At 43.5% G+C, this 22,254-nt stretch overlaps 1 protein-coding gene across 1 annotated transcript in view; it reads right to left on the bottom strand.

Annotated features, from left to right (window-relative positions):
- Positions 1-365: 365 nt before the first annotated feature.
- Positions 366-22,254, bottom strand: part of dchs1b (dachsous cadherin-related 1b) — an 87,883-nt gene continuing 65,994 nt past the window's right edge. The window contains exons 5-29 of the mRNA XM_008292636.1: positions 21,507-21,695; positions 19,566-19,797; positions 18,454-18,690; positions 16,557-17,612; positions 16,139-16,326; positions 15,608-15,704; positions 15,360-15,517; positions 12,902-13,342; positions 12,142-12,437; positions 11,900-12,015; positions 9,653-9,892; positions 9,015-9,140; positions 8,681-8,890; positions 7,896-8,152; positions 7,593-7,799; positions 7,049-7,445; positions 6,826-6,939; positions 6,487-6,698; positions 6,198-6,349; positions 5,546-5,676; positions 5,074-5,360; positions 4,303-4,444; positions 3,989-4,160; positions 3,491-3,900; positions 366-3,376 (exon numbers count right to left, since the gene is read on the bottom strand). Of these exons, the coding sequence (XP_008290858.1) occupies positions 1,329-3,376; positions 3,491-3,900; positions 3,989-4,160; positions 4,303-4,444; positions 5,074-5,360; positions 5,546-5,676; positions 6,198-6,349; positions 6,487-6,698; positions 6,826-6,939; positions 7,049-7,445; positions 7,593-7,799; positions 7,896-8,152; positions 8,681-8,890; positions 9,015-9,140; positions 9,653-9,892; positions 11,900-12,015; positions 12,142-12,437; positions 12,902-13,342; positions 15,360-15,517; positions 15,608-15,704; positions 16,139-16,326; positions 16,557-17,612; positions 18,454-18,690; positions 19,566-19,797; positions 21,507-21,695 (8,115 nt within the window). The 3' untranslated portion in view covers positions 366-1,328. The remainder of the gene's footprint in view (positions 3,377-3,490; positions 3,901-3,988; positions 4,161-4,302; positions 4,445-5,073; positions 5,361-5,545; positions 5,677-6,197; positions 6,350-6,486; positions 6,699-6,825; positions 6,940-7,048; positions 7,446-7,592; positions 7,800-7,895; positions 8,153-8,680; positions 8,891-9,014; positions 9,141-9,652; positions 9,893-11,899; positions 12,016-12,141; positions 12,438-12,901; positions 13,343-15,359; positions 15,518-15,607; positions 15,705-16,138; positions 16,327-16,556; positions 17,613-18,453; positions 18,691-19,565; positions 19,798-21,506; positions 21,696-22,254) is intronic.

Genomic DNA, 22,254 nt, shown 5'->3' with positions numbered 1-22,254 from the left:
ATTGTGCTGAGATGAACAACTTCACAGTAAAATGCATTTAAGTTAATGACTGATGTAAGGAACTTTAGGAAGCACTTTCTTTTCAAAGACACAGAGGTGATCAGCAAATTGAGTTCTCCCTGAATAACAAAGGGAATGTGCTGTTGTGCACAAGTGCTGAACTGCTGCAGAAGCGGGCATTTAGATTGATCACAGATTTTTATCCAGTTGCTGTTTTGGATTTGTGATGATCAACAATTTGACAAAAAAAAAAGAAAAAAAAAAGGAAAAATTCTTAGGTTACCACCCCGGCTTGGGTTGGGTTTTGTTTGTTTTCTTTTTTTCAACTTTTGGCGGGAGTTCTTTTTTTCATATAAATAATACTAAAAACACAAACGTCTCCCTCTCACTCGCACGAGAACTGTCACAAGAGTCTCTAAAAACCTAGGAGACACATACAGTACATAGTGTAGCCTGCATACATACAAATATACATATATGCAAATACACAAAAACAATAACCTCTCGATGTGGAATAATGGATCTGAAATCATAGATTCATATAAAAATATAAAAATAAAAGTAAAATCAAAGGAAGTGTCATCTGAATTGGTGAGAAAAACAATAGTCTCCATTGCTCTTCCACTGTGTGATGCATTGGCAATTCAATGAATCAGTGTCTTTTTGAACACACACTGTTTGTCCGTCCATGGGATTCACAGACATGTCCAGAGCCACTTCAAAAGCAGCCACTAGATGAGTTTAATACTGGAGTGTAAAAATGTCCACAGACACAAAGAGAGGGACAAGGTCCTTTGCTCTCTGGCCAGCCAGCGAGGTAACATGAAAACTACACATTTATCTATCTACACACTAAGGGATCTCTGACTGCAGGGCGTGGCAAGTGCACATTCCCACGAAGAAGTCAGTTTACCTCTTGACCCTGATCAGTTCATGGAGACCTGCGTCACCGTGAAAATGGAAAGGTGGTATGGTCCTGTCAAACCAGGCACATGTTCCACTTTTGTGTATTCCTGCAACGCTGCCGGCCAACAGAAGTACTTATCCACATATTCTAGCTGGAGAAGGTTCAGTATGTTTTTGTGGTTGTGTTTATTGCCCAAAAATCAAGTGGTCTGACAGTTTACACATATGTCTCTGTCTGGGCATTTGAGAAACCTTCAATCTTATAATGAAAACAACGCTTTCTGAGAATGACAGTGCACTTGACATCACTGCTTGCTTTCTTTTGATCCATGCAAAAGAACATCCAAAAAGGAGGGTCTCTCATTCTTTGTTCATGTTGTCTGTCTTAAAGTTCCTCCTTTATTTGTTTAGTGATTTTTCAATCATATTCTCATCTCCCGATCAGGACTCTGGTCCAGCGAGGGCTCCCTGGTGCTGATCATGGACGCTGAGGGCCCTTGATTGACTCCAAATGGAGACACAGCTGGTGATCGAGCTGCCAAAGGAGACAGAGAAGGGGAGAAGCTGGGCGACATTGCTGCTGAGGAAATGGATCCCTCATGGCTGATAGGGGACCTGCGGAGAGAGGCCAAGTGGGGGAATGTCCGCCCAATCACAGGAACTTTGGGGGGAACTGACATGGCCCCTGGATGGGCCACTGATGTGATAAGTGGTGGAGGGTCAATTCTAGGTTTGGGGTCCATTTTGGGCTTTGGTTGGAAGGGTTGACGAGGGTTCTGACTCTGTTGAGCGGTTTCATCTTTCAGCCGAGCAATCTCTGTGAAGACATTTGCGAGAGGTTGGAACTGAGGGCACCAGTTGAGTAGGTAATCCCAGTTATAGCTTCCACGAAGCTCCTCATCACTGGCAACAATAGCTGTGAGGGAGCCGTCCACTGAAGGTTTACCATCCTCAGGGAAGGCGTAGTCCTTGGGAAGGGAAATGTTGAGACCACGGCCCACTCCCAGGTAACCACCTCCCTCGTCCCGATAGACTGGGAGCTGACCAGAGAGCAAGGTCCCACTGAGGCTGCCTCCCAGTTTCTTTCCTTTGAACCAGGTGCTGCCCTCCAAAGCTGCAGGCTCACATGAGATATCAGAAAGCTGGTCAGCGTCCTGCTGGATTCCAGAGTCTGGTCCTCTGGCCGAGATATGCTCCTGCATGGACGAGGTGATGGAGGCGACACGGGGGTACTCGTTAATCATCCTGATCTCATCATCCTCTGCTGCCTCGGCGGATCCTCTTCCACTGGAGTGAGAAGGATCCAAAGAGCCCCCTCTAGTGTAGGGACCACCACCTGCCCCACCCTGATCTGCAGCATAGCCTGGCAATGTCTGATGGTAGATCCTTTCTCCTCCCGGTCCTGAGTTGCAATCGTCCAGTTTCTGCAAGGCAGTTCCTGATGCAACTGTTCTATTTCCTGCATCCTGGCCTTTCTTCCTCCTGCGTGACTTGACCAGGAACACCACCACGGCCATGACCACAAGCAATATGATAAAACCAAGAGACACAGCTATTATGCTGATAAGCAGGATGTTGACATCCGCAGCCAGGCCAAAGTTGGTGTTTGTGACATCAATGGAGACCTGGGCTGTAGTAGTGCGAGATGTGTCAAGAGGACTGTGAGCTTTCACATCCAGGGTCATCACCCTGGTTTCCCGTTTAGCTCGGCCCGACCCACTGCTACTGCTGCTGCCTGTGCTGTCCAACTTAAGAAAAATCACCCCAGTGGTTTTGTTCACATCAAAATATGGAGAGCTGGCGGTAAGAGAATAGAGAACAATACCATCCACTCCACCATCCTCATCATTGGCTTGGATTTGGCCGATGCTCTGGCCTTTCTTGGCTCCCTCTGGGACTTCAAAGGAAAAATCAGATGATGCGAAGAGTGGGTCATACTCATCCTCACCTGTGACAAACACCTGTACAGTCACAGTGGCAGAGTGGTTGCCTGAATCTACTGCTATTGCCACAAAATTAAAAGAGTTGATCTTCTCGAAGTCAAATGGAATTTTGCTTTTGATTTCGCCTGAATTCTGGTCCACAGCAAAGCTGTCTTTTCCTGCTCCGGATCGCTCCACCATGTAGTACTTCACTTGGCCAAAAACCCCCGTGTCATGGTCTATGGCATGTAGAACAGTCACAGCTGAGTTTGCTGGTTGGTTTTCTTTGATGCTGGCTGTCAGGACTTCCACCGGGAAGAATGGGTGATTGTCATTTACATCTTTGACCTCAACAACGACTGGAGCTAGTGCGAAGTGACCCTGTCCATCTGTGGCTTGAATAATGACAACATGTGTGGACTGATGCTCTCGATCAAGAGCTCGCTGAAGCCTCAAGGCCCCAGTCCACTGGTCCATGGTAAATAAGTTCACCTCATCACCGGAGCTGATGATGTACTGGATTTCAGCGTTGGGAGTTGAGTCTGGGTCTGGCAAAAAGACAGGGTATAATGAATTATTTGTGAGACAAAGTAAAAAAGGAATAGTAAGAAATGGAGAGAAAATTAAAGACAACTGGATAAAAACAGGAGATATTTGCCCACCTGTAGCAGTCAGTCGTATGATCTCAGTACCAGCGGCAGCTCCCTCACTCAGTGACACAGTATATTCTGCTCTACTGAACACTGGAGGGTTATCATTCACATCACCTATGGTTATCACTGCAGCAACACTAGAGCTCCTCTGGGGCACACCACGGTCAGACACCACCACTGTGAGGTTGTAAAGCGGCTTGGTTTCAAAGTCGAGCCCCTCAGCCAACAGTAGGGTCCCAACTGTCTGAAAGCCTCGTCCCTCTAGGAACCGCACACTGCTTTCGATCTGGAATGCATTTCCTTCATTGCCGCTGGCAATAGCGAAGTCAAAACCACAGTTTTCTCGAGAGAGGTCACTGTCAAAGGCTTCAAAAGTCAGAACTGTGGAACCTGGGATGGTGTCTTCAGAAACTGTAGCCCTGCAAACAGAAAATCACGTATACAGTATAAGGACAGCTGTTTACGTTAGGCTAGAATACAACCAAATTTTGATGAAAGTAGACAAACCTGTAGTCTGATTGGTGAAACACTGGAGCATTGTCATTGACGTCAGAGATCTGAACCTGGACTGTAGTGAGAGAGGAGAGCGAAGGCGAGCCTCCATCACGAGCTTCAATGACAATACTGACTGACGGACGCTCAGGGTCAAACTCAGCTCTGTGATTGATGAACAGGGTTCCTGGATACGGAAGACAATGAAATGGGATCAGCCATTGTGCTCAAAGAGTTGCTTCCAAATTCAATAAATCTTACTTTCAGTTAAAACTGGAAACTGATGCAGAGAGGTAAAATAAATCAAGAAGAAGCCAAGGTTATCTCACCATTGCTGGGGTCAATGTAGAAACCCTCCTGGGTTGCTGACATCACCCGGTAGGTGATCTTTCCGTTCTCTCCTGAGTCCCTGTCAGTTGCTGTTACTGTGATAACTGCGCTTCCCGGTGGTGTGTGCTCAGGCAGAGTGATCTGGAGTGCAAAAACATTAATAACAACATTTAAGCATCAGGGAAAAGAAACAAAAAAGCTGTCAACTGGTCACATAAATACTGGAGTAAAATTCCCAAACACATGGATAGGAGGTCAACACACACACACACAGAGGGAAACATTTTATTGCATTTTAGAACGTAGTTCCTGTTTTTTTCCAAAGTGTGTGCTAATGTTGAGGTCATTTCCTGAGACGCAGTAGTAAATATTATTAAGCTCATCTCTCCAGCCTTTCCCCAGTCAATATTGGGCAGTAAACTTTTATCACCTCCACTGTGTGCAAGCTGGGAATGTATACATGTGTGTTTTTTTTCTTTACAGTGTGTGTCAAGCCCATGAGTGCAATTCTAAAGTAGTCTGCTGGAGAGAAACCGTTTCTGAAGTAAATTAATTTCACTATCAAACTTTATAAGGTGTGAATACATCACGAATTTAAACGCACATTCTGTGCATTCCCTTACGTGTATGCAATAAAAGTAAAGGATATATTTCTTTACTGTTTTTATAGCATACAGTAAAACAAATACTAGGGATAGGAATGATTTTTGTGGTGGATGTGTGTTTTATCCAGAATACACAATAAATGTAATAAAACTAAATTTACATACCTGATAGAGATCATGGGTGAACACAGGTGCATTGTCATTAATATCCTCCACCAGTATGGTAATGTTAGCCTCAGCTTGGTGCTGGCTGTCCGTGGCTCTGACGGTCAGGGTGTACCACGTCTTCTCCTCAAAGTCTAGAGGGGCAGTGAGTGACACGCCGCCACTGTAGCGGTGAATCCCAAACTTGCCTAAAGCTGTTGGGTCTAGCTGCAAGGAGTAGGAGAGGGCAGGGCTGGAGTCCACATCGTTGCCGGTCACAAGAGTGATCTCTGTTCCTATCAGAGTATCTGGTAGAGACAGAAAATTTAATGAAAACCTGTTAGTTGCATTCAACATTTCATATAGTGCAGCCACAACTACGTATCCTTATACCTGCACAGTTCTTGTTTTGGAAATGTATTTGCTGTGAAGTGCCACATATTAAAACACATAACTAGAAAGTCCGACAATTGCTTTAAATTACAATACTTACTCTCTGGGATCCGGACTTCTTGAGGCAAGGGAATAGTGGGGCTGTTGTCATTCTGGTCAACAATGATCACTGTCAGTGTCGCAGTACCAGCCAGTCGTGGACTTCCTCTATCAGTTGCTGTAACTACAAGCCTGTGGGTGGGCAGAGAATGAGATTATCTAAACAGTCTTCCTCTCTCTTATTACATTTGCATTTCTCTAAGTTTAATTTGAATGTCATAATAATAGAAAGATCATTTAAAATGATGTGCATCTACTGATTTCTTTTTTTTTTTCGCCATTTGGTTACACGTGCTCAATTTCTGTTATGAAAGCAAAAAAAATAAATTTCTGAAATTGTTGTAGTAAACAGGGGCAGCTGTAATACATTTGGCATGGAGATATCTGTTTGCACCGATGCTTACATCTTCACTATGCCAATTTCCTCATCAGATATCTAAACACAATTTAGCAGAGTGAAAACAATTCATGATGTGCTAGGTATCATTTTTTTCCCTCTTCTCTTCATGTTTACCTGTGTGTAAACATACTGGACTTTCTTCTGCACACCACCTTGTAGTGATATTTTTACATGTACAATATATCTTCATCCTCTATATATGGACATAGAATGGTTCTTATTAAGTTTTTTTTAACCACAGATCTGTCCTCACTTGGTCTGGGTAAAGATCTCACGGTCCATGATGGCTGCTGTGGTGATGCTTCCTGTCACAGGGTCGATCTTGAACAGGCCGCTCATGCTTGATGATTGGATGGAGTAGGTCACCTGACCGTTCTGACCCTGATCCACATCCTCGGCGACCACCTGGGAGAAGGGAAAGTGGAGGGGGAAGAAAAGGGAGAACAATGAGAATTTATTTCCACCCTTCGCAGAACTCCAGTACACCAAATACCTGCACGACTTTGGATTATTGTGCTGTTTTTTAAAATATTTGTTGGCACCTGTATGATTGGCATTTCATATCCCTGTGCTTCTTTCATGTAGGCCACATAATTCTGCAGTTGGAAGCGAGGAAGGTTGTCATTGACATCCTGCAGGATCAAGTTAAAAGCCATGAAAGATGTGGAGTACATGGTTTCAGCCTTCACGACTAGACGGAGTCTCGGGGTGTCCTCGAAATCTAGTCCCTTGGAGCTCTGCACCCGTATTTCTCCTGACGAAGAAAAATGTGATTTAAAAATGAGGTATCACTGATCATCATATGTATACAACTTGTTATTTAATCCACATCTCATTAACAAATTGAATCAATACAATATTACTTTCAGTGTGAGCTTCACCTGTTGACGAGCTGATGCTGAAAGCATGCTGTCTGTTCCCGCTGAAGAGGCTATAGCTGATACCTATCCGTGTGCCATCTGGATGTTGAGCCTGAGCCTGAGCCACAGTTGTGCCTGAGTTGTTGAAGTAAAGAAGAGAAAATATGCCTTAATTGTGACAACAGGAAACTGACAAAGGATATACAGGAACAAATTCGTCTAATTCCTGACATTATTTTCCAACCTTTTGCAGCGTTCTCCTGTATGCTGACGTCTCTAGCATTCCTTGAGAAACGGATGCCGCTGTACTCCACTTCCTTCACATAAATCACCACCACCCCCTGTGCAGACTGAGCTGGGCTGCCCTGGTCCATGGCCTCCACTATCAGGGTCCTCTGAGCCTGGCTCAGATCTCCAAGTGGCTCCGTGGCCTGGATCTCTCCAGTCAGGGAGTTGATACTGAAGCCCGTCACTGGGGCAGCGAAACGATAAAACACAGACCCATTGGCTCCGAAGTCCTTGTCCTCAGCCTTCATTGTGGCTAAAACCCGCTGTGAACGCCTGCTGGACACTTCGATGACCAACGGATCTTGAATGAAGAAGGGAGTGTTGTCGTTGACGTCGAGGATGGTGACAGTCACCTGGAATGTAGAGGTCGTGTGGGTCAAGTGTAAAAGTAATCACTAAAAAGACGAGCAATAAAATATCACCAAACAATGTACTTTTAAATCCAGCATGTGACTTTATGAATTTAACCAAACACCTTTGATACCTAACTCCTGATTTACCTGAGCAGAGGAGTTCTTGGGTGCAGCAGGTGAAAGGTCGACAGCAAACACCTGGAAGTTGTATGACGCCCATTTTTCACGGTCCAGAGGAGCTGATGTGATGATCTGACCAGTGTTCTCATCCACAGTAAACGCTCCGTGTGCCTCTCGGCTGAGGAAATACAGAACCTTTCCATTTAAGCCATCATCGACATCCACTGCTGACACCTGGACATGGACAAAAAATAAATAAAATTCCGTGAGTGAGACATTAGAAGAAAAGTGGGAATTTTTAAATCTCCAATCATCTTAATTTGTACTTACCTCGAGAACCTGCGATCCCTCTGGAGCATCCTCTGACACTTCAACCACGTAGCTACTTTTGCTAAAGACAGGGCTGTTGTCATTGACATCCAGCACTCTAACTTCCACTGTGACAGTAGCGCTGAGAGCAGGGCTGCCTCGGTCCGTAGCCACCACCTCAAGAGTATATTCTGCCTTCGTCTCCCTGTCAAGCCCACGTGAGGTAAACAGGGCCCCTGTAGTGGCGTGAAGTTGGAAATCTCCATCAGGGTCCCCCGCTAGATGGAAGGAGATGTGGGAAAACTTGTAAAAACCAAGCATTTTCTGTCAATTAAGTCTTAAAACAAGACCAGAAAGAGCCACATCTGTACTAAGTCGAACACTAAATGTGATCCAGAGAGGCAGATGGAATGTACTACTTTTCACAAGACAATATCGAGAACAAGTTTACTCTAACTGCAGATCTTGTTTTATGATGTGGAGGGAATGGAGTCTTGTCCAAATACTGCAAACTCTACTTGGTAAGACTAAATTCTGTACACTGCCACTACAACTTCAGATCCCAACAAAAATGTCAAAGGTGTCAAATGTCAACAATATGTCAACAGTCTCTAAATTTAAATTTCACCATTTCAGCCTGAAAAACAACAAAAATGCCAAAAATTCAATGTTTCTCCCACGATATTGTTAATTTCACAGTGGACACGCCCTGAAACAGCAATTACAGCAATTGTGGTGAATTTAATCACCCTTTAAATCTAATCCAAATAAAATACTTGGATTGGACACACAGCGCTGTTTCTCACCACTTATTCTGTACTCCAGCTCTCCACCAGGACCCGAGTCAGGGTCTGTGGCCTTCAGGAAGCAAAGCTCCACGGGGGTCTGGTTCTCCGGTACCTCGAGTCCATACCACGGCTTGGCAAAGATGGGAGCGTTGTCGTTCACATCCTGCACCTCCACACGAACTACAGCTTTGGCAAAGTTAGGAGGCAGTCCTCCATCCCTGGCATACACTGGTGACAGATGGAAAGCATTAAACGGATGATGCTTGAATCTCATACAAAGGTTTAAACTGATGTACTGAAATGAAAGACTTAGTACATACAATATAACATAAGGCAATGCATGTTTTAGTACCAGTGAGTGTGTAGTGATCCTGTTGCTCGGTGTCCAGTTCCTTTGTGGTTGTGATCACTCCTGTCACAGGGTTGATGATGAAACCTTCCTCCGTCACCCCTCCATATGTTATTTGGCCATTAGATCCTGCATTGGAAAGCAATTACAAATTAAAGGTAAGTGTTATTTAGTGAACACAAAACTGCATTGTGCTGGTAGCACATCCTAATGAAAGCTCCAGAAATATTGGTCTCTGGATGATGGCTGCAACCACACGGTTTCATTGGCATGTGCTTGTGGTTTGGTTTAAAGAGATTTGGTTTCCCCAAGCCATTTATGTCTTTCTATTGTTTAGTTCAACAGCCTTCTGCACTTTTACTCTTTCTGCACTGAAATTTCTGTACTGAAAATCTTGACTTTGTCCAACATTTTGACATCCTTTCTTAGAACAAATATGATATTATATTTCATGGAATTATTAAGCAGACAATGTGTGCTAAATAAGTGCAGTATTTGCTAACATAAAAAGAATGTTTTTCAAAGTAAGCGTGTGTTTCCACACCTACTCCTGGGTTCTTGTGATGTTAATATTTTGTCCTCATCTTCTGCTCTCTGACTGTACTTTTTCTATATATTCACATAAAAGATTTTCTACCAACCTTGGTCCCGGTCAGTAGCCGTTACTGTCAACACTGTTGTTCCTGGTCCCTGGTTTTCCATCACTTGGGTCTCAAACTCCGCTCGCTGGAACACCGGAGCTTCATCATTCACATCAATCACCTGCACACACAGCACCTGAGAGGTGGAAAGCTGCGGTATCCCATGATCCTCTGCTACAATGGTTAGATTGAAGACTTCTTGCTCCTCCCGGTCCAGAGCTTTAAGGATGGAGAGCGAGCCTACAACAGAGGGGAAAAAAATCAGTGAGCAGAGAATAACAACTGAAGAAAACTTTTCCAGATTACTTCACTTAAAGCACACATTTAGATTTTTTTTGTTCCTGTGCGCATACAAGTTTTGTGTCCAAGTGTGTGTTTAGATAGTTTTTTTTGAATCCGTAATTTTCTGTACCTGAGAGAGGTAGTATTTGTATGCCTAGAGGACTAGTAAAAACGAAAACCTTTACAGCTCTGCTTTATGAGATTTTCCACAGTGAGCGGGAGAACACAGTTACTTCATACCAGTTGTTCAACTCTGAAACTTTGAACATGTATTCAGAGTAGATGTGCATAGTATCAGTTAACACGCAGCAAAGCAGGCAAACACACACAGAAGCCACACCACTGCGTCGAACTGCGTAGCTGCCAACACAGATCAACCCACGACCTGAGCTCTAGTTATTGTTTTTTTTTTTCCCGTTTCGCTACGGTATCTGTCTGACTTTAAAATCTGTAAGTCATTAGCTGCTATGTGTAGCTTCTGTAAATCATGCTCGTTCGCATGGAGCCTGTGAATCAGGTCTCCACTGCACAGACAGGCTTTAGTTACTCTCCTACCTTTTATGTCTACATCCCCACAGTCCTGTCATCGCCCTGACAACGGAGTGGGCCGGTCAGAGTGAGAAGAAATGTGAAATGTGTGTGTGCTTTTCACAGCAGTGTATAAGTTGGCTGGCACGCGGCGCATACGAGACGTGAGTTAATTTATAAATGCCACAGCATGCCAAACATACATCGTGTGTTGCCTGTTTTGTGAAGCCAAGGCTCGAATGTTTCTGTGAGGTCTTTTCAACTGAAAGCAGACAGATGCAAAACATTCACCGTACTATTTCATCGTACCCCTCTAGCCAATGTAGTTTTACTGATACGGCTCCAACTGTAAGATAAAAGTGCTGTTGCATTTTATCATCATATGCCAGATTGAATTGGTGGAAAATGTGCACAAGACAGTGCCGTCATAAAAACACTAACTAGGATTAGAATAGCTGAAATGATGCCTCAAACAAGCAGATATAGAATATACTGGGCAAGGAACAAGACTTTGGATTCTGCTTGGGAATAATTGAAAGAACTTATATGAATTTTCCTTCAAGTGGTTCATAAAACAAGCAGTAAAGCAACAGTAATATGAAATAACAGAAAGTTGGCAGACCAGACGTTCAATTTATGTGCAGTAATCAGTCTAATGATACCTCCCACATTTGTCAGGCAGTTTGGTAAATGTCTTCACAATACATGTTAATCTCCTATTACAGCTAATATTAGCCACAAGCTTAACACCACACAGTCTCAGAAACAAACCAGAAGTGAAATAAACCTCACTTAACGTGCCAGATGCTTGACAGTAATGACGAAAAGACTTTCTTCCATCTGGAAGCTGCATTAAGTGTCTGTCTTATGGTTCTTAATCCCATCCCAGCCGGAGCTGAGCACGCCTACACCGCCCAGCTCCAGCGATGAAGAGATTACACATCAAGATATATAAGATATCAAGGGCCGTCCGCATCCCTAGCCCAAATAAAGATCGGTTCCCATGAACAAATCCATCAAAAGAAGAACACCAAAGCATTATTCAAGTGAAATATTGCCCCGAGGCATTGAAAGATCGTCTAGTAAAGAAGGTTATGAAGGTTACGAATGTTTAAGCAGTTGAGACCCTGTAGACGCGGCACTTCAGAGCATAATTATGATCTTGTGGAAAGTTTTGCACATCCAGGCGGCTTCTCTGGGTGGGACGCTGATGATCCATCAATCATGAGATCCCACAGAAAAAAGGCCACATACTAGTTCTGCTGTGTTAAATCATTCAAAGCAGAACTGTAAACACAAGAAATTATACAGTGAATTTTACACTAATTATCCCTCAATTGAGTGTAAATTGGAAATTTATGGAGAATTCCCTGTCTCATGATATATCATTTGAACATTTTTAGATGTTAAAACGTCTCACCCTTAAAATAAGCTTACCAGTGTTGGAATTCAGACTGAAACGACCAGCGCTGTTGCCGGCCTGGATTCTGTATGATACTCTTCCGTTTTCTCCTTCATCTTCATCTCGAGCCATCACGTACAAAATCACAAACCTGTCAAAAAAAGGCACAAACAAGCTGTTTGTCAAAACAAGAATGACATCAACTTGCTATGGCTCCTACAATTTTCTTTGCAGTCTTATGACTGAACAATCAGCAGACCTCTGACGTGACACCCACCCTACAGGTTGATCCTCCATGACGCTGACCGCGGACGGAGAGCTGAAAACCGGAGCGTTGTCATTTTCGTCGGTCACAAATACCCGAGCGGTGACCGAACCCCAGCGCCTCTGAGAAGGATCCACTGCCTGGTCTGTGGCTCGCACCACAAGGTAGAGGGAGGGTGTGGACTCGCGATCTAACTTCTGCCCCAGGGTCAGGACTCCGGTGGAGGGGTCGAGGGTCAGCAGGTCAGGGGTGTCGGGCCAGTGGTGCTCAATGGAGTAATGTAACTCACTGTTGGGTCCGCTGCCATCCTATGAAGACAAAAACAGATGAATTTGTCAGGGTTTGGGAATTATCAATTAAAGTCACCCTGTGGAGTGTATAAATTGTTTTGCTAAAATGCTAAATGATTATTTGTCTCCTAACTCCATTGGAAATGTATTTTTAAGAATTTTGATACTCGTATTGTCTTTGTTTCATGTAGCAAGAAAAACTGCCAAACATTTTAGGGTTAGAGCTTCTGGCTGTTATATATCATTGTAACTTGAATATATAACTGATAGTCAAAGCCAAAGCAATCAATCTGAAGATGTCACATCACGTGGTATTGTATGGCAGAATAATATTTAACAGAAAATAATATTGCAAGACTAAAAAGTAACGAAACTTAACACAAATGTATAGTGTTTGGTTGAAAATACATTCATCTTGTATAATGACAGCAAGTGTCAGTCAATATAAGTCCTCTTCACTGGACAATAATTTCCCTTCTCACCTGATCTAGAGCCTGGAATGTAAATATGGAAGCCCCCGGCTCGATGTTTTCTGGGATCACAATGGTCACAGGGTCTTCAGTGAACTGAGGGCTGTGGTCGTTGCTGTCCTGCACGTTGATATCCAGCTTCACCAGGTGGCTGCTTGGAAACGCCTGGGAGAAGTCAGAAACCTCGATGTGCAGAGTGTACCTCGATCCCTTCTCATAGTCCAGCTCGCGTACCAGGTATACGTCGCCCTTTAAACGGTCCACCATGAAGGTCCCATCCCGGTCCGTCCCTCCCACTACCAGGTAGGTCACCTGGCCTTCCAGCACAGCAGGGTCATGCTGGTCAGGTGGGCGGACGGAACCGATTATGGAGCCCGGAGCAGCTCCTTCGATTGTGTGCAGGGTCATAGACAGAACGTTGGGTTTGGGGAGGGACTTGGAGGAGCTGAGGACCTGAAGGAGAGCATACAAGGGTCAGATAGACAAATTAAAGTACTTGTTACAGCTTTCTTCACTTAATAATGGTAATTCAGATCATAATCACATTGCAATTCTTTTCTTTCATCATCCATGAATCTGTGCCAAAACAAAGTGCGAAAACTTTTAAACGTATTATTTCAATTAAACATGTGCTAGTGCTGTGGCTTGTATGTTACTTGATCTCATCTCTTTTGATATTTTGCAGACAGTACAGCTTTTATGGCTCCCACCCCGACCCATCCCTGAACACAGCCTTGGGCTGTAGTCTGTTTCTGTTTTGTTATTACTATAATAACCCACACAGGCATTTTCATTGTGCATGAAGATATTATATGCAATCCTTCCAGTAAATATGTTGACACTGCGGCATTCTGGCTTCAACATGAGAGTCAGGGTTTCTGACCTGTGACAGAATAATGAAGGGTGTGATTGTGTGGAAAACTGTAAATATTCCAGTTCAAATAATCCAGAGCAATAAGCAACCTCCATATGTTACGGTTCGCTCTAATAGGAAACAAATACATGCCAGAGGGGCTTTGACACTTTCAACTGCCTCAGGGGTTTGATACTGTTCTGGGACAGATCAAAGAGCTTTGAAGACACCAAACATACGCAGATTTTAACAAGCTCTGGTTTCATCATCAAAAAATCCAGATAACACCCCACGTCTCACTTTTGTTCGCAAGATCTGTTGCAACAAATTGCATTTTTCTTTACTGAGCATGAATGACAAGGACAAACTCAGAAGATAAAAGGAATCACGTAGATAAGCCTGACCCTATGTGTGCATATTTGCAGCAAAAATGTAGGACGAACCACATGTCAAGTTAACACCTTTTACTGACACCTTCCGACTGTGTGGGTTTTATAAAGGAGGACAAATATCATGATGTTCTAATTTTTCCTTTGTGTTTCATTGCAAGCAATAATTGAATGCATTAAGCTGCGGATGTTTACTTCAGGTGAAGACATTCTTGATTTACTTAGATACATCCCATCATTTTTCAGTTAAATTGCAGTGCTGTCACATGATTGTGCTGCATGATCGTTTTTTACTTTACTATATAATGCAGCTACGTGTACCGTAGTACTTTTGGTGTACAACTATAAGCCCTGCATCTGATTTTACCCACAGCTATGTGAAACGTTATCTCAAAATCATTATCTGGAAATGTTACCTCATGCAAGTGTTTGAATCTGTCATTACAGTGAGCGTGTCTGTACTGTATGTACCGCCGCCTGCTACTGTACAGTGGTGTATTCCCTTTCTCTCTGTGTGATTTGATGCAGCTGGCTCTCATCAAATCTCATCTGGGAGCATTTGATTCCAAGGTGCCTGTTTCCCCTCTGTCTAATCTCAGTGTCACACAAGCGGCACACAGGCGAAATCTAAGGCAAGCACTCCAACCGTAATTAGCATCCTTTTCCTCTCTGAAATCACATCACACAAAAAAACACCGAGCTCAGAGCTCCACAGTCAAAGCAAACCACCACCCTTCTCTGGCTAAATGCTGCAGTGGCAGACATTTTTTCCTGCTGCTGAATTCCTGATAGCGTGTGTTGATATGCAGTATTGACCCTCCCGCTGAAAGTTCAGAACAGCACCCTCCTATAGCTCAGGGTTTCTCAAACGGGCTTTGGTTACCCCACTCACCTTTGGATCAGGAAACACACACTAAACTGGATAGATGATTCTGTTTATAAAGGCACAGGTTCAGTTTCTCTCCTTCTCATATTTACCTCCTTTTTCAATTCCTTTGACAGTTATGCTATTCACTTTGTGCACAGATTGAGGAGATTACTTCCAGTAAGTAATGCAAAAGGACTGAGGTAATGTGTATATGAGACAGTTTGAGGCTTGCTCGCCAGGACTGGCCTTTGTTTCCAACCGCCTGATGCTTTAGAAACATTTTAGAGATACAGCAAAAGTGTTTGTTGTTCAGCTGGATGATTATGGATGAGGATATAAAAATGCACAGATTATGTTTACCTGTATCTGTAGCTGGCAGGTGGAGCTGAGGCCTGGGGCACCGTGGTCAGCAGCAGTCACAGTGAAGGAGTACTCGGCTCGCTCTGTCCATCTCAGAGGGGAAGCGGTTCTAAGCTCGCCGTTGGTCGGGCTGAGGGAGAAACGCTCTGCTCTCGCGCCTGAGGAGGATGCATCAGAAACATGTCGTAAATTTTTAACAAAATTAGGTAAGCCTGTAAATATGTAGCTGTAAGATTTAAGCTACTCACCTGATAGAGAGTAGTAGATGGTGCCATTCTCTCCCTCATCTGGGTCTTTGGCCAACACAGTCCCTAAGACTGACCCAGATGGAAGACCCTCCATCACCTACAATGAAGAATTGTTATTCATGATAATGTATTTCTCCACACTAAGCCAGCATACAGTGTATTGCTGTTCCTTATCTTTATTTCTTTTCCAACACAATAATTGTTAGGATATAAAAGAGAAAAAAAGGACAATTATTGCTTATAAGACATTTTATTAGACTAAACATCCTTCCTGTTCTTTGTTTTAAAATATTAATCAAAGAAGTCACAGATGTATGTTATATGGTAACTCTGTTGGGAATGAAGGCGATGAAATATGTTGCCGCTGTCAAATTAAATCCTCGCTGGGATAACAATATGTTCTGATAGCATCTCTCTCTCTGGGTTAACATAACATGCACAGAAGTTAAACTGAAACTTGCAAAAAACTATGTTCATTGATATGCGTTATTTATCTCAGAAATCTCCCACTGTCTGATCCATCAGTCTCACCTGAAGAAGCAGCTCTCTGTCGGGCCTGGCATGAGTGAAACTAGGAGCATTGTCGTTTTCGTCCAGCACAGTGATATGAGCAGTACCGGTGGCGCTGCGAGGAGGCGTTCCCCCGTCCTGCACCACCACAACAACCTGATAGCTGGACTGTTGCTCTCTGTCCAGGGCAAGGCGGGTGCTGATCTCACCTAAAACAGGAAAAAAAAAATGAGCACAAAGGGATATTAGTGAGTAATTACCATGTAGCTTTAATTTACAAAGAGCTAATCATTAATTTCTCCAGGGAAATTATGCTGGTATTATTGCTGCTTATGAAGTAACTACATTTTCATCCAGTGTAACACAATTACAATAAACTGCTTCAAGTGTACCGTTAAATTAAAATCCAATAGCTAAGTTTGGTCTTTATGTTGCTCACCTGTCTGGGAGTTGATCTGAAAGTGCCTGTCAGTGTGCAGCAGCCTGTAGGTGAGCCGAGCGTTTAGTCCTGCATCTCTGTCCGTCGCAGACACCCTGCCAAAGCCTGTCCCTGCGAGCAGATTCTCCCTGACAGCCAGGAACACCCTCTCCTGGCTCAGTCGTGGTGAATTGTCATTCTCATCAGTTACTGTGACCCTGACGGTGGCGCTGCCAGTTCTCCCCGTCCCTCCTGGGCCTGACGTGGCCAGTACGGTTAACAGGTACATGTCTTTGACCTCTCGGTCCAAAGAGCTCCGTACGAACAACCAGCCGCTATCTGGCATGATTCCAAAACCGGCAGCATCACCGTCAGGCCTGAGGCGGTATGAAATAGGGGAGGAGGATGAGGAGGAGCTTCCACCATTCCCGGAAGCTTCTCTGTTGAGCGCTCGAACTTGGAGGAAACGAGTGTTGAGAGGAGTGTTTTCTCGTAGCTCCACGCGATACGTCAGGGTGTCAAAGTTGGGGCCTTGTGCGTCTTGGGCTTGGATGTGGACCACAAGGGTGAAGGTGGAGCTAAGCTGAGGTGCTCCACCATCCTTGGCGACCACCTGAAGATCGTACCGTGGGACAGTTTCATATGACAGACTCCCGATCAGACGAACCTCCCCACTGCCCCGGTCAACACCAAACGTTCTCTGGCCACTGCTGCCTGCTGCTCCAGCAGAGACAAGATCGAAGCTCAGCTGACCGTTATGACCAGAGTCTTTGTCTGTGGCCTGAATACGGTAGATGACAGTCCCCATTTTGGTGATCTCAGGTAGAAGCAGGGATTCTGACGAGGAAGGAAGGAAGGTAGGGGCATTGTCATTGATGTCTGAAATGGTGATGCGAACGCGGCTGGTTCCGTATGCTGGTGGAGAGCCAGAGCGTGCCTGGATCTCCAGGTCAAGACTGGAGCAGGTCTCATGGTCCAGAGGCAGAGCTGTGCGAATGGTTCCAGAGGCACTGTCAACTGTGAAGTAACCATCAGGGTCTCCAGAAGAGATGGAGTAGAAAATACCCTTAGAGACACCTGAATGGAACACAGAGAAAGAAAGCAAAAGACAGAGAAAGAAAGGGTGGGATAAAGGACAATAACAAGGGATTAGGGCTGCAAAATGTCAGAGAATAGTGAAGAAAGCAATAATCCCCATGAGCCAAGGATGACGTCTGCAGAAAGCTTTCAACTTGCAATGATATAAGACAGAGAAAAGCATCAAATGGTGACTTTTGAGAAGTTAAAAGCAGCAAAAAATGAATTTTTCTGCTAAAACCCTCACCACGAAATGCGACTGAAAGAGCATATACGTTCTGCATATGACCCTTTAGATAAGTGATACACAACAACTTAAAAAAAAGATCACATAACAAATCCATGTAAACTTTTAGGAGACAAGGATGTGCTCTGTTTACTTCTGCTCATTTCTTGCCTAAGTGTTAATGAAGCACTGGATTCACTGAAAGGTGAAGGTCTTGATTCATCAAAAGACTTCTACATTAACGCAGACAGCAATAAGTGTGCATCTGTCCACTACGCCATGCCACTCTGACTCCCACTCAGAATTACAACCTCGTTCAAAACCCCTTTTCTCCATCATTAACAGTGCGAGAAATTAAAAGTCTGGCTGCGTTGAAAATAATCATTAGTGAAGCCCAAGCTGTGTGATGGATGTGATTTCTTAATGGAGTGTATGCTCTTGTTGCTCGCATATTTGTAAGGCATGGTGTACTCTCCACTCCATTAGTGCATTTCTGTCCTTGTCAAAAAGATGGAAACAGACACGCGAGTGGTAAAAGCAAGCCTCAGATTACCAAGTGCAGAGCAGACTTAGAAAATACTTAATTGCAGGATGTGAGAGTACAGGCCTCCTCACCTGTCTTGGCAGAAGCACGCACCACTCCCACTGCCGTCCCCCTGAGAACGTCTTCGGACACGGTGAAAAAATACTGTGCCTGTTCGAACACCGGAGACGCCACCGAGCCTCCCACCACGCTCACGTTCACTCTGGCGTTGACTGGTGCCGTCAGACCTCCACCATCCTCGGCTGATATGACCATGGAGATTACTGTGTTGGCTTTGCCATGGAGCGAGCGGGAGAGAGAAATCACACCTACAAAGGAATGCAGAGGGAATGAAGATAAACACAGAAGACAAATTACCCTACATTCTTTGGTGTTTAGGTATTCCAAAGCAGACACACAATTTCACAATACTACCTTATGTAGGCAGAGAGCACGAACTAGGGAAACAACAAAGCTGATGCGGAAAGTGTGCTAATCTTTTTTGCTTAATTTCATGTATTTTTGGAATTATTAATAACCGTCACCGACCTTACAGAAAAGATCCCAAAAAAAGCTCAGCTAGTTACTGTACTCTATGTTTAGATTGTCTCAAGGGTGCAGGTAAAAAACAAATGATCTTAAAACACTTTGTTACTTCAGCTCTTTGGTCCATTTTTACTAAGAAGCTTGTTCATTACATTAGCTGTGAACCAATTAAAGAAAAAAATGTGACTTAAAGTACACTTAACCACTTGAAATGACATTAATGCCACTGCAGTCAGAGGCTATTACACTCTTCCTTATTTGTTATTATTTATGCAGCATAACAAACTCATTTGCAGAATCATAGCGGAGCTTCAAAATTGCTTTTTCAGTGTCCTGGAACAGGAAAAGTGGGTAGACTGGGCTTAACACATTAGAGAGCTCAATCACCAGCTAACTCTAAGTGAATGCGATCAGAGCCACTTTTTTTTTTTTTATAGCCCTATCACAAAAAAAAAAGAAGAAAAATCTCATGATAGTACTGTAGTCGTAAGTCACCGCTGACCAAATGTGTTGTTAATGTTGCTGCATTTTGGCTTTGCATGGCAAAACAGCCCATTAGCATTTATTCATTAAGATACACGTTACAGTCTATGGCATATACACCTAATTGCATCACATTCTTTTACGTGCCACAACAATGTGCTGCACATTCACATACCTGTGTCTTTGTTAAGGGTGAAAAAATTGGAGCCTCCTCCCGGCACTGTGCGGTAGGTCACCCTGCCGTTTTCTCCAGCGTCTGGGTCATTGGCTGTTACCTTGACAACAGAGGTACCTGGGGCACTATGGGTACTGAGACTGACTGTGTACAGGACTGGGTAGAATGTGGGTCGGTTGTCATTGATGTCCACCACTGAGACCCTCACGCGGGCTACTGAGCTCAGACCACCCTGTAAAACAAAGCCAATGTAAAAATTTAGTTTGAACCAGATTTCATCCAAGATTTTTGAGTATTAGCAGAACACTCAAGGTCACACGAGCAGACACAAAGGCTGCAATGACATAAAAGACCTTTGTTGACTAGTATATGGAGATAAATGGACGCTACAATATAAGAATAGCTGTTTTAGTTGTCGTGGCTATCCCCCTAGCTCAAGGATGATAGTATTTGTTCTGTTGATCTATTTACAGGCTCTCAAGTGGCTTATGAGTCCAATGCACAAAACATCCCCGAGGACAAGTTTCAATTTGTTTTCTGTCCCTTTGTGAGAAGTGACAGTCCAGGACTTTCATGATATTAAACTGTGACAAAAGATTTATGTCGCACTGTGAAGATGAGCAGCTGCAAAGGAAAACAGAAAGGCGAGTTCTCTGTTGAAGATCCCTGAAATATGGAGCCAATCAACCGTTGTGCGCATTTGTCAGTGAGGGGAAGGGTTTGCACTCATTACACTGTATCTGCGGGTTTTGTTTTACGAGACCATTAAAAACAGGCAGAGTCGAGACAAAGGGGAACAGACACCAGCTGGAATGAGCTGGGAATGCGTGGGGAGCACTACTACTACTATGACTAATAATAATACATCCATAAGAGCGGCTGTGTAGCTGTTTCTTTGAGTAAACTAACTATGCACAAGAGAGTGCATTTTTATTGCACCTTTATGTAGAGTTTCAATCTATATTTAACTACATCCTCTGTGATTAATTGATATGCTGTGTATGGGACTACTGGGATGATCCTAGAACAAAGAATGTGTAAATCCCGTCAAGTGAGCCATCATATTCAACCTAAATAGAATCATCCTGTAGTAAAAGTTATTTAAAATATATGGTATAACTTTATCTGTTTTCCTACTTCTGTACCTTGTCCCTCCTTGCGTTCCGTTTTCCCCTGATTGCTTTGCCATGCTGTTGCGGTTCCCCTTGATTTTTGAAGACACTAGGTAAGGAACAGGATGCTGTCTTCTTAAAACATGTCCTATATTTCACTTTGATCAGATTTATCCGAGTGCAGCTGTACACACCATTAATTTGATTTCAGTCTGCAGCTTTGATCAGAAGGAATATTACATATGCAGCAGGCAACGTGTTCGGTCACGAAGCAGCACAAGTATTCCTCCTGTAGCTACAGAACAAGTGCTCTGACTTTAGTCGATCGTAACTATTTGGTATCCTTCAGAAGTTTATGTCAGTTGTAATTAATTAGGCTTTAATTGCAAAAGAAGATGAAAAGCATAAAGAAATAGTTTCATATCTAAGCAGACTGACTCTCTTTAAAAGTAAAACTCATCAAGCAGAATCTCTAATGCTCACTAATTAACAGTTTATACAGTAAGCCATTTGTCTAATCCATGCAAAACTTTAAATATAAACATGGCAAACTGTAGTTTTAGACTTCAGTTTTGTACCTTTGCTGAGCTATCCGTTTTCCTGTGTTTTCAGTCTTTGTGCTAAGCTAAGCTAGTCTGATGGTGCTTTATATTCATTATACAGACATATAGTGGTATTGATTTTCACATAACTCTACAAGAAAGTGCGTTTATTTCCCAAAACATCAAACTAATCCTTTAAAAGACTGGTAGATAACACTTAAAAGTTACAGAGATTATAACTATAAATCACTATGTCTCTTATGGATTTGGGTTAAATGTGTTCTTACTCCATCTGTTGCAGTGACAGTCAGGTCAAACTTTTCCAATCCCTCATCCCTGTCCAGAGCCGTGCTGGTGCAAAGCTGGCCGGTCTCCTTGTCTATGGTGAAGCGGGTCGGCGCTGTGCTTCCAGAGGCGGAACCCAGGGTGTAGGCTATCGCTCCAAAGGAACCACGGTCCTCATCCGTGGCTGAAACCTGAGGGAAAAGAGACATGAGTAAAGTCAGCACCGACGGTCCAACGATGCCAAACAGCCCGTGAGACATGCGGATTTCAAAAAGCACCGCACCATCACACCCAGCAGGTCCCCCGAATCTGCATGAAAGGAACCCTACAAGTGTCAGGATTATTATATACGAGCTGAGGGGCTTTATGTTATCACAATAATGTCCCATAATACAGTCACCTCATAGCCACATACATCTGTTCTGGTCCAAATATCACACACCATAGCACTACTTGTTATGATTTCCAGAGTACTATAAAAATGAGCATCTGTGAGAGCAATTCACTTTTATAAAGCGCAGATATATGGTATGTTTTAAAAAAAAAAAAAAGAGAGAGAGAGGAAAAAATGGACAGATCTCCCGCATGGTGTGTTTGAAACACTAGCAAAGGGATGGGTAGTGCAGTGTAACCATGGATACAGAGGGAGGAAACTGACAGGTAACCTTTAAATAAGAGAAGAGAAGAGAAGAGAAGAGAAGAGAAGAGAAGAGAAGAGAAGAGAAGAGAAGAGAAGAGAAGAGAAGAGAA

This window comes from Stegastes partitus, unplaced genomic scaffold (assembly GCF_000690725.1).
Source record: "Stegastes partitus isolate 25-593 unplaced genomic scaffold, Stegastes_partitus-1.0.2 Scaffold822, whole genome shotgun sequence".
In the NCBI taxonomy this organism is placed as follows: Eukaryota; Metazoa; Chordata; class Actinopteri; family Pomacentridae; genus Stegastes; species Stegastes partitus.
The sequence above is the reverse complement of the archived record's forward strand: the minus strand, read 5'-3'. Positions and strand labels throughout refer to the sequence as shown.